General features: G+C 39.9%; 1 protein-coding gene across 12 annotated transcripts in view; it reads left to right on the top strand.

Moving 5' to 3' along the window:
• TLE4 (TLE family member 4, transcriptional corepressor) overlaps positions 1–12666 on the top strand; it is a 141655-nt gene that overhangs the window by 68957 nt on the left and 60032 nt on the right. For 6 of the 12 annotated variants that reach the window (XM_023627163.2, XM_023627156.2, XM_023627159.2 and 3 more), the window contains 2 exons: positions 4197–4401; positions 5693–5709. In XM_023627163.2, coding sequence (XP_023482931.1) covers positions 4197–4401; positions 5693–5709 — 222 coding nt within the window. The remainder of the gene's footprint in view (positions 1–4196; positions 4402–5692; positions 5710–12666) is intronic. The other 6 variants (XM_023627157.2, XM_023627160.2, XM_023627153.2 and 3 more) reach the window with 1 other exon arrangement.

The raw sequence follows: 12666 nt of genomic DNA, 5'->3' as shown, positions 1-12666 counted from the left end.
CTTGGAAAGGGCTTTATAATTTTGGTGTAATAAGTAAAAAATTAAAACCTCTTAATGTAGTGTGGCATCCTTGAACAGAAAAATGATATTAGTGGAAAAACTAGGGAAATCTGAATAAAGTCTGTAGTTGGATTAATAGTAATGTACCAATGTTAATTTTTTAGTTTTGATAAATTCTCTGGTTATGTAAGATGTCTTAACAGTGAAAGTCTGCTAAAAGGAATATAGGAACTCTTTTTCTATTTAGTAGAATTTACTTCTTCGGAAGGTTTAAGTACGTGGTGATGTGACTAAGTCCTGGTGAGCTGGGTGCCAGGGTGCAAAGGCCTGAGGCTGGCCTCTTCTCTCCAGAGTCTCACAATCTCGTTGGCAAGTCAAGGTCATCTCATTAATAAAAAGATGAATAACAGTACCTTTATGAGGCAGCCTATGCCAGTGAATGAGACAGGGGGCCCTGTAAGATGGTGGTCAGGTGGAATGTTTGGAGAAGCCTTTGCAGAACAGGTGAAACATGAGCTGAGCTGGGCTGGGTGAGCACAACTTAGATAACTAATGGAGGGGTGGTTCTGAGAGACGGGAGATGACATGAATTGAGGAAAAAAATTGCCAGTGGTGATGCAGGATAGGTTCATTGGAACCAAAATGAGCTTCTGGAGACTTGTAGTAATCAAAGTGTGGGATAATAAGGGTCTCCCTAGTATATGGTGGCACTAGAAACATAAGGAATTATTTCAGAATTGACAGGATTGAGTGATTATGGATATAGGAGCATAGAAGAAAAACGAATCGACAGTGACTGATATTTTGAGCCAGTAGAAGGTGCTTAGAGGGTTTGTGTTTAACATTTTCATCTTCAGGTAATGCTGGACTCCCAAGTCAAATTGTCTGGCAAGAAGGTAGACGAGGGGTACTGGAGCACGGGAGAGGAGCGGAAGGGTTAGGACTTTACTTTTTAGTGAGCAGGAGAAAAAGCCAAGATGGGACTCTAATGGGAGCATTCCGAGAGCTCACGAGAGCCCTGGTGATCGTTGCAGGGGGAGCAGAGCTTCAGCAAGGAGGATGTGCTGTCCATGGCTGCAAATATGTCAGAGAGGAAGAAAACTGTGAAATCTGGAAATAAATGCTGTCTAAATGGTTATCAGTTTTATGAGAATGGTGGGCCTGGAATCCCGATTACGGGGGGTTAAGGAGTAAGGGGTGTGCATATGTGTTTGTGTGTGTATACAGGAGAGGATTGTTGAAAAGCGGGGACAGCAGATTTACCCCAGCTTTTAAAGAAGTTTGGCTGTGTGAAGACAAAGATACAGATACATATACAGGGCAGTAGCCGAAGAGGGCAAAGGAAGGTTGTTTTAATTAAGTTTAACAAACATTTATCAAGTGCCAGTTATGTGCAAGGACCTTGTATTAGGGGCGGTGGAGGACACAAAAAGTGATTAAAATACCGTGTTTTTTCCCCTCCTGAAGAAGCGCTTCCTTAAGTTCCTTTGGCATTAGATAGGCAATTCATCTTAAACAAAATGTTAGGGATGTTGATGTTAAGCTTGCAAGCAGAAAGACAAAAATCAGTGACACAACAACCGAGGATTGGGGAGAGAGTTGTAGAATTGACGGAGCAGGGGAAAAAAACATGAAAAGATGATACAGCCCTTGTGGGTAGGGAGGGGTCGGCTTTGGAAGGGAAAAGGGATCCTCCTTTGTCCAAGGTGGGCATGGAGGGAGGAGAGGAATAAGGTAGAGTTAGAGCTGTTTTGAGGTAGAATAGAGCACAAGTGAGGAGCCCAAGAAGTCTTCACTATGAATGGCATGTGCAACAGACTAGGGCTATATTGTCTGCCTTTGAAAAGTTGCCTGGTCGAATGGAAAAATAAGACTGTTAATACTTAGATTTTTGTCCTGTGAGAAAAAAATAAAAGTGAAACACCTGGATCACTGAAGATACTGCTTTTGGCTGAGGGTTTTTTTCTTTTTTAATGTCTAATGAAATAGACATGTATTTTTTAAGTGCTCAGCTAGTACAGGACTATCTCAGTGCCTGCAGTTCACTGGGCTTCTGTCAGATGTGGACACTCACGGAGCTCAGAGTCAAGGAAGGGTGATGAGAGAGAGAGGTGCAGGCTCTGAATAAATGCTTGCCAGTTGAACTCTGATCTGAGATAGAAAGTGTCTACGTGCCCGACCCGTGCACGCCAAGTATTTGGGGATTTAGAGAAGAGAATTGGAGGAATTTTGAACAAGATTTTGAAATGAATTTGCCGTATATTTACCTAAAGGCTTTGTTTTCTTCATAGATGTTATTTTCTGCACATTTAGAAAATGTGACTGTGTGCTCATACTTTCTGGTCAGAACTAAATAGCTGTACATAAAGAAAGATGAGCATGATGTTGGCCACTCAGAGAAGAAACACATTGTTTTGAACTATCTGGTTAGGTAACACTTTGGCAGGGCTTCGGGGTGGGCATCGGCAGGTGGAGCGTCTGGATCGCTGCTCTAATTTTCCATTTTCTGTATGTAAACTTGCCTTAGAAGTGTTTGTATTTATTGTATTGACTATATTTAAGTGCACATAGCCAGAAAATAGGTGTAGGTCAGCTGGAGAAAAGAGCTAATTAGTGCTGTACTTTGACTTTTATAGTCAGACGCAGGAAGACATGTAGAGGGGAAGAGCAAGGAAAGAGAAGTAATTTGAGGAGGAGAAAAAGTGATCACTTTTTTCTTTCAAGTGTTTCTTTAAAAATTCAAAAAAGCATTTCAAGATCCTTCTTACCAGGGAAGAGGGAGCAGAATATGCCACCCCACACATTTTTTAAAAAGCTGTTTTGTGAAATCCTGCTCAGACAGAAAATTATCGAAGAGACTATTTGGCTATCATAGGATAGCCCTGAAAAGTGGTTTATTTAAAGGCATTAATTAAAATGTAATCAGTACGAAAGTTAGTCTGAGAATTTCTCAACACTTGTTCTCGTAGAACGTTGTTAGTCAGGGTCCTGTTGAAGGGCTTCCTGTTGAGGGTCACATTTAACTTAGCATCCTCATTGGCTCCTCCCCAGCCCAGTTCCCAGATGGAAGAGGCGGCAAGGCCTGCCCACAGTGGTTCCTGTAGCTGAGCTTGAGGCGGCCTCGACTGAGGTCAAGCACGCCCATTCTGGCCTCTCGAGGGCTTTCTCCATGTGTTGCCAGTGTGCTGGTAAAAATGACTTTAAACTCTTGTCAGCACAGTTACTGGTGCATGCATCACAGTCCCACTCAGATAAACCTGTCACAACGCAGAGGCGGCCACTGGAGAAGAGTACAAGGGCAGGCCTCTAGCTTTCCATTCGAGCATCACTAAACGTGCACAGAGTGCCCAATTATTTCAGCATTATTGAGCAAGCCTACAGGAGGACCCAAGCCTTGCTACATTAGATTTTCTTTAGTAATTTGCTCAAGTACCGCTGAGGACACTTAAAGGGCTTAAAACGGTGGCTGCAACCAGTTTCCTTTTCTGGGTTGTTAATTCAGGTTTTCTTTTTCAAATTAACTCTCGGTGCATGCTGTGCAGTGGTTCAGGGAGAACTGTTGAACACTAATTTTCTCAATTTTCAGCTTTTTTTGTTCAACATAACTGCTTTAACAGTTAGTCACGTATTTTTTTTTCCCCTGCTTTATTTCCCAAACACCCCCGGTACATAGTTGTATATCTTAGTTGCAGGTCCTTCTAGTTGTGGGATGTGGGACACTGCCTCAATGTGGCCTGACGCGTGGTGCCGTGTCCACGCCCAGGATCTGAACCCTGGGCTGCCGCAGCGGAGCGCGCAAACTTGACCACTCGGCCACGGAGCCGGCCCCCAACGTATATGTTTTGATTAGAAATGTATGATAGCGAGGCCTTATATTTTGGAGAACAAAATCCAGACTCTGTGTTAAAGAAGTCAGAATTTCAACTATTAAAAGTTACTTAGATAATTTCACTACTTAAAAATTAAGCTATTTAAAGTGCATTGTAAAACCCTGAAATCTAAGAAAGATAGCGTTCTCCATATATATCTCCCTCCTTCCCCTTTTTAAAAATATATGTGAAGGATAAATCTTTCCTTCATGGATGCTGGGTTTTCCATTTTCTTTTTGCACTTCCTTTCTCTCTTTTTGTTGCTGGGGAAGGGGGGTGGGGCAGATATAAGGGACAAGTTCAATATCTTTGTCTCATTTCTCACAGCAGCAACAACTCCAGGCCCAGCATTTGTCACATGGACATGGTCTGCCGGTGCCTCTGACCCCACACCCTTCTGGGCTTCAGCCCCCTGCCATTCCACCCATCGGTAGCAGTGCCGGCCTTCTGGCTCTCTCCAGTGCCCTGGGAGGCCAGTCCCACCTTCCAATTAAAGATGAGAAGAAGCACCATGACAGTGATCACCAAAGAGGTGAGCGATTCTCTCAGGATGTCAATCTGATATTACCTGCTTGCTGCTGAGGGTAGAGTCTGGCTGCCAATGTTTATTCTGTCTTTGGATTTAATTTTACTGGTGACTAAACAAAGGGTTTCTGTTGGGAGGTAGATTAATTAGTGGAAGCGGTCATTTGCCAACTGATACCTTAGTGGTTGGCAAGAGTTAATGCACTCCTCGAAGGCAAGGGAGCCTGCTCCTGCTTATTGCCTTTGATCCAGCTGCTACCTCCTGTGCTCGCTAAGTCTTAAGTCAGTTATGAAATCCCACCATAGTCTGTGTTTGAAATAGTGAGTGGCATTAATAGCTAATTTTGACCGAATCTATTTTGGGGAAAGACTGACTGATAAAGCCTCACTTGATAATTTGACAGAATCAATTATTATTTATAAATCAGATCAGCCTATATAGTGCAGTGAAAACCTCACAGGTAAGAAAGCAATTTCGGTAGTCTTAGTAATTGAGAAAGTGCAGCCCAAATTAATGAAGTCTGCTGGTTTAACTACCTCTCTCACCCAGTCTGTATAGAAGCACGAAATGGACTCATTTCTTCTGATAAGAACAACACAATGTATGCAATTGTTTTAAATTTTAATTGATTTAAAGGCCAGTTGTGTTCCTTCTAGGTTGGTCTCCTCCCTCCACAAAAGTAGGTGATGATGCAGAGACATTTTGATGTGACTGTATGTTTGTAGGGTGCTTACTGATAATTCTTATTAGTTAATGGCAGAAAAGCAAATGAAAATGTCTCTCCCAGCATTCCTTTGTGGGAATTTACTTAGCACATAGGCGGTTCATTAGTTGGAAGGGTGTGGTTCATTATTAAAACCTCATATCTATTCCTGTTTCAGTGTCATTACCATGAATTATCATCTTGGGTAAATGCTATTTATCACATAAACATAAATTTCCCATCTCTGATGTTGAAAATACTATAATATCTGTTGTGCAGTTACCTTAATGCTATAGTTCAGAGCTAAGGCATGATTACAAACACTTTTCTAAGTGTAAGAGTTGATAAGGAGTATGAATCATGAATATCCAGCTTTGGTTTCTGAAATTGTATCAAAGGTAGGTTGACTCTCTGTGAATCTGGTTGAGTAGTGTTAATAATTAACTTTATAGCAAAGTTGACGTCTGTGCCATTTATTATTTAGCAGAGATGAAGTTTGATAAGTGTATGATTTTATGTAAACTAAGTGGTATTTTCCTTTTTTCCTTCTTCCCACCACTTGATCTGTGTGTGTTGCTGCTGTTTTGCCTACAGACAGAGACTCCATCAAGGTAGGACTCAACTTCACAGATGAAGGAATGGCTTAAAGGGGCTCACAGTGATGTGAATAAATCTGGCAATAGATTCTTCGAGATGTAGGGAATGATTGGTGGGCTTTACCACATAGTGGTTAACAGCATTTTTGAATTGCTTTCATTTGTGTGGTTGAGATTTTTGAAAATGTTGGTCCCATTTCTCTATCAGAACCAGATTTGTAGACCAATATTGAATTATAAGATCTAGCTTGCATTGCTCTTTTTATTATCTCTCGCCATGTGAAAAAGAATAACTTTTTCTTCAGTTGGGCTTTGGCTATAAGGTAAATAATAATGAAAGGAAATAAATTGGTTTGCAAGGAAATACACATTAGTCTCATATTTTGGGAAGTAGTTCCATCCTACAAAACTCTTTATCAAAACATTTGTTTAAGAGGATTTTTCTTCACCAGAAAGAATTTTTGTTTTTTAATTTAAACATCTTGGTTTCCAGTGTAGCAAATTATTCTCCTTAGGTTTTGCATCTGTATTATCTGCCTTCTGTATCTCTTTATAGACAAGTTGTCAGGAAAGAGGAAAAGTATTTTGGGCTGAATGATTTGGATATGCTTGTGTAACACCAGAGTGGGATGCACTAAGGATGCCTGAATTTATATAGTAAGCAAACAAGAAAAACAGGCTACCATGGCAGGGAATGAGTAAAACATGAGACTTGCTTGAGCACTTCGAGCCAGGCACAATGTAAATATGCTACCATCTTATGCATGAATGTATTACGTGTTCCATTGTGTTTTGTTTGTATAGATTAGAAGGAAAGGGCAGTTCTCAAGCAATGGCCAAAGCATGGTTGTATCAATTCCTTGTCTTGTATTTTACAATTGAATGTTTTGGAGCATGGGCAGTTATATCTCTTGCAGTTTCTAATGAAGTTATATATGTGAGGACTAAAATCTTCTCCACAAACCACCTGTGCTGTCACTTTGAATGCCTCTTTACTACTTGTCCTTCTACAATAAAAGGGAAGGAGGGTTTTTTCCAAAGTCCTTAAATACAGTCATGCATTGCTTAAGAATGGGGGTACTTCTGAGAAATATGTCGTTAGGCCATTTTGTCATTGTGCGATCACAGAGTGTACTTACACAAACCTAGATGGTATAGCCTACCCCACTCCTAGGTTCTATGGTCCTGTTCTTATGGGACCACCATCGTATATGACGTCCGTCATTGAAACGTTATTTGGCACCTGACTGTAATGGAAAATAAAAATGAAGTCTATCTATTTTACCCTTCAAGAATCTTTGTAATTTGAAAGGGCATGTACACACCCATAGAAATGTCAACATTTACAATTGGAACTGCACACATTGAATTATTTAATTATGCATTTACAGTTGTGTATTTTGTTGTGTAATATGCATATCAATACCTAGATTAAAAAGTATTCTTAAAATGTAGTAAGTGTTCCCCACATGTGTACTTAGGAAGTAGTAAGTAAATGCATTGACCAGGATTAGCCGATAGCAGCCCTTGGAAAGCCTGTCTAGTTATTCTGAGGCCGTACTATAAACATTCCCTGCCTTTTTTTTGATAAATACATACCTTTAGGCAGGCCGGTGAACTTAACGAAAGCCTGCTCTCCTGCCCCACTCCCGGAAGACTGTGAAAATATTTATACTCCAGTGCACACTTTGTGTCAATTACATTTTATATTCCCTCATGCCAGAGAAGGGTGTTTTGGAATCGTCTATAATCTTTCAGGATGAGTCTGGGAATGAGTGTCTGTATAGCTAGAAGCCAGGGGAAAAAGAAAAAGGAAATAGAGACGGATGATTTTGCCTTGATTTATTATGGAACGTAGCTATAAATCGACTATAGATACAGTTCTCAAATTTGAAATTGTGTTGTGTCAGGTTTGGGGCTGTCCTGTGGCTTTGCGGGGTGAAATAGTTTGCTAATTTTCATAAACGTGTTCGTGATGCTCAGAGAAGCAGTTAGTTGCTTGTTCCATCGATCGTCCTCATCCTTCTGTAAGTGGTTCCTGGTTAAGAGGGGCTTTTTATGATTGTCTGCTGTATGACTTGAGATGGTTTTTATCTGCCAGAGCATGCCAGTTGCCTGCAGCTGGAGTCGGGCTTGTATGAAATAATTTATTCATGCAGGATAATGCTCCTTAACATTTAACAGGTAATGAATGTGACATAAATTTCCTTCTTGCTTTTAATTTTTCCCTTTCCTCTTCTAATGTGCAAACAGGCAGCTCTAGTACTCTAAATAATAAGTAATTTTTGGCCATCTGTCAAGAGGAAATTTCAATACAAATTTAAATTAATGGTGCCTGAAATTTTTTATAGCTCCTCTAAAAGCCTCTAATGTGCAGAAAATTCTGAATCTGCTGGTAGTAATTAGTGTTGCATGTAATGAGGATGTGGGCAGTGTTATACAGCCCCAGCGTAACATTTTGATATGGTAGCAAAATTTTGATTTATACAAGGTTGTGGATGGGTTTAATTGTGAGAGATACTTTAAAATGTTTTCTTGACGTTACAGATTATTAAACAGGGCAGATTTCAGAATAGCTCATAAAATATAAATTTAAACTTAATGTAAAGATTCAGGTAATTAAGGTGCTACTTTAGGTGCCAAGTAAAATGAAAGAAATTCACTTGTTAAAGTGTTGGGCCTTTTTCCTCCTTTTTCTTTCTCAGAAGTTCTCTGGTCACTAAACCACTTGCTCTTGGCTTTATTGATCATGTTTTCTATAGCTTCAGTCACCCAAGTATTCCTAAGCCTGTTATTTGCAGACCTATATCTGAGCTTTTCAACAAGGGTGGAGAATGTAAGTATGGACCTAAAGGAGAAAGCGCTGGAGGAGCCCAAGAATCAATTTATTTGCTGATGAGAAACCAGAATAGTGTGTGTTGTGGGGCTTCTGAAGGGGCCAGGGCACCTGCTTGTCACTTGGCTCTCCAGTGACTCCATGTGCCCAACCAGAAGCTTCAGATTGGGGACTGAAAATGTCAAGAAACGGACCATGAGCTGCTCTTACCCTTAATGGTAGGGTGGAAAGCCTAAATTTAGCTCTGCAGAAAAGGCCCTCTAAACAGGTTCCGACTTCTCTTTCATGGGCTGAGGGGAGCGGCGGTGGGGGGGGGGCTTGCTCACCTTCTGCTGGAGTGTTTAGAACTGTTTCCATCATCCCTTGAAAAGATGTAAGTGAAGCCAAAGCAATGTTTTCTGAGGTGGTGGAGCCTTCCACTGTCCGTCCCTCCTACTCAAAGCTGAGGGGTAGAAGTAGGTTGGCTCTGAAGTGGTGGCAGAGAGGACATTCCCACACGCTGTCAGGAGCTTCCTAGTTGCTGGAGGTACCAGTTCATGAAGAGGTGTCGTTAGCTTTACATCACTCACTTTTCACCTGAGTGGCTGAAATGAGGGTAACTATTCAGAGCTGTGTAGGCCAAATTGCCTAAAACTTGGTGGGAATTTGAGGTTGAGAAAGCAGTCTGTTTGCCGCCCAAGTGTCTACACAGTTTCAATACCTTCTAGCAAAAAGACACCCAAATCAAGACCAGCTTGAATATAGAGAGCAAAATTCACTATCCCCAATTATTGATTAGCTTCATGGCCTCTCCCAAGTTGAAATTATCATGCGTGCTTTATTACTTCCTAAGTCTTTTTCGTGTACCTGCACGGTCCTCCTGCTTTCTATCTTGAATGCACTGACCTCCTCAAGTCGGGCCTGTGAGGGATTTCCCATCTTTTATTTGTAAAATATAGCGTAAGTACATTTTTTTCCTGTAAGCAATGTTTTTATTTTTATTTCATTGGAATGTCTTCCCCAAAGTGCTGTATGCTTCATCAAAGAGTATGGGCATTTTTAGTGACTTGTATGTTGCCAGTTGATCTCAAGAAACACGGTACCATTTTAAAATGCCTAATACAATGTTTGAGTTTGTTTCCACACATTCTGCCAGTATTGAACTGTTTAGTTTTTATAATTTTTGCTAGAATAAGAAGTATGGATGACTTTATTTTTTTAAATTTATATATGGTTATTTTTTAAGCTAAATGCTTTTCTATGAGTGTATGTACTAGGCTTTTTTTTCTTCCATGTGAAGTCTTTGTTTTTGTTTGAGAGTTTTCATAGTGATCCATTCATTAGTGGTATCCAAGGGAACGCCAGTTAATCTTGCCCCAGCTATATTTTGGTGTGTATTCTATGTAGATGACTAAAACATCATACATTGCATTTCTTCTAGTCTCTCCAGTTACCTTCTGTTGGTAGTGAATGTCTATCAGTTTAGAATTAGGCTGAGGCTGTTTTTATGTTCAAATTGAAGTGCATGATTCAGGCCAAGAAAGCACTTTTGGGTGTTACAGGTGAAAATGAGTTTTTAGCCTGAATTCACGAAATAATTACTTATTTTTGCCCCTCACTTTTGTACATCAAGACTTAATGGTCAAGGTTCTCTTCCAGGATCTTGTGTGACCTGTGTGACGTGGTCCCCCCCAACGCACACCTATTTCTCTGTCTCAAAGGAATATCACTCTGGAAAGAATATGCCTTTAATATGTTTAACCCCTCAGCATGTACTGTGTGGGGAAAAAAAGGAGCAGAGAAGGAACCACCTGAGGAGGAAAGAGGGGCCAGTAGGAGAGGGAATAACCAAATGGCCCAGGGAGTTGTGTTTTTCGCACTGCATCCTCCCACACACCTGTTTTAAGTAACATTGGAGTGTTTGTAATTTTACCTTTTGGGAGAAAGTTTGGTGGGATAGATTTGCATTACTATAGACTTCACAAAGACACATTATAAAAAGACAAATGCATAATGTAATAGAAGGATAGATTAAAAAGAGGAATAGATGAAATTGATAAAACATTAAAACAGGGAATAAACAAAACAGAAAAAATCTAGACTAAACTGTAGTGGGGCTTACGTTATCTCCTGTTTTCCTCTCACTTGTCAGTAATCTGAGAAAAGAAGCAGATAGGGCTGTGACTTGGGCCTTCCAGTTTATCCACTCGAACCCAGCGAAAAGACCGTGGATCCCTAGTTCCCCACCCAGCCTCGCTGATTGTAGGCTCACTGCACGTGGGGCTCCTAGGATAGATTTCAACTGTGAAGGTAGCTGGTGTATGCCTATCCTTATCTCATACACGGGAAAGGTTTGGAGGTTAAGGCCCTGCCTAAGATCACATGGCCAGTGCCATTCTCAAAAGCAAGCTTTTGGTCTCATTCTTTCTTGTGAAAATTTGAAACATACTCAGGAGTAGAAATAATAATACGAAGATCCTCCATATATTCCACCTCGACACATAAGAACTATCAATATTTAGCCACGTTTTAATCTATTCCTTTATTTCTTTGCTGAAATATTTTAAAGATATTAGCATGCATTTTACATAAAATGAACACATTTCTCTATATATAATAGACATTTTTTGGTAACCACAATGCCATTAATCACTTAATAAAAATAATTCTTTGATAGTTTCTAATATTCAGCCTATGGACAAACTTTGATTATTTAAAATAATTGGTTTGCTTGAAATGGGATCCAAATGGGATCCATTCCATTTTGTTGTACTATATGTTAGTTCTCTTTTAATCTAAGCGTTTCCCTCACTTTTAAAATTCTTCCTATTCCACTGATTGGGCCAGCCTTCCTGTAGAATGAATGGCACATATTCTAGATGTCTCTGTGTGCTTCTTTGTGGTGTTAAGAATACTTTCTGCTGAATCATACCAGGAAAAGTCTTTTTCTTATGATGGGAGGATGAGTAGAACAGTGAAGTCTAGGTTTGCATGTACATGTTGGTGGCGAACAGTTTAATGAAGTTTACCAGTAATCAAGGGAGTAAAATGCCTGGAAATGTACACTGATCATCAATAAATAGAATTCTATTTGTATCCTTAACCTTTACACACAGACTATGATGTATTTGAAATCCAACTACACTTTCTAAAAAGTACGTACTGTTTAAGATAGGCTTTTTAAAATACCTTTTTAAGTAGGATTTTTAAACTATATTAAGCGCATCTATTTCCTTGTGGGTGGTGTCCCTGATGCCCCATGACCGAACAGAGTAAGGTTCTTTCCCACTAAAGTTTTAGCTCCTTGAGGGCAAGAATCTTAATCTTTGTGGAAAGGTATAGAAGAACAAATCATGGATTGTTTGAGGAGGGAACTCTCATAGAATTAGAAATATCTGGACTCCATGCTCAGAATCCTCTCTCCCCCTCCAGGGAAGCTATGTGTCAATGGGCAAGTTGCTAAATTTCCCTGGATCTCGAAGCTACGACTCTAGGCCTTTTTTCAAGCATTTAGAATGTAGATGTTTTGTTACATTATTTAATCCCATCTTAGAAATGAATTTTACAATAAAAATCTTGTTTCATAGGGTTATTTCAGCAGTAAAGTTGGCGGTACCATTAGCCAAATAAACACAGAGGTAATTGTATTTCATTTTGAAGGCTGGGTTATATGGGGATAGTTTAATGTTTTAAAGTATACCTTTCAAGCATTTAATGTTTAACTCTTTCAGTTTTCCAAAATAAGATAGTAATTTGAAATTAAAAATTTCAACATTACTTAACTGTTGCATTGTAATTCTTTGTAGGGGTGTGTTTGTTTCTACCATATATTTTGCTATTGAGAGTTACCTTGTCAAAGAACAGTCAGAAACTTGTGTTCTCTGAGTTTGTGGTGCAGTAATTTGTTCATATTAATTGATACCTGCCTTCAGGCATGTAAACTGTATGAAAGGTAACAGGTGCCTTAATTCCACAAAATGTCGTAATTGTTTGTCGAACACATGAATCAGTATCTTTAGGGCATAGCTGGTTCTCAGGTGGTGAGCATGACTGGACTAATGATGTGACTGGGGGAGGTGTGCTTGTCTGCTGCGCCCTCCTCCACTGATCGAGGAGGCAGACCAAATAGTAATTAACAGAGGAGGGCTGCTTGTGCA

The sequence above is a fragment of the Equus caballus genome, chromosome 23 (assembly GCF_041296265.1).
Source record: "Equus caballus isolate H_3958 breed thoroughbred chromosome 23, TB-T2T, whole genome shotgun sequence".
NCBI classification, from domain to species: domain Eukaryota; kingdom Metazoa; phylum Chordata; class Mammalia; order Perissodactyla; family Equidae; genus Equus; species Equus caballus.
The sequence above is the reverse complement of the archived record's forward strand: the minus strand, read 5'-3'. Positions and strand labels throughout refer to the sequence as shown.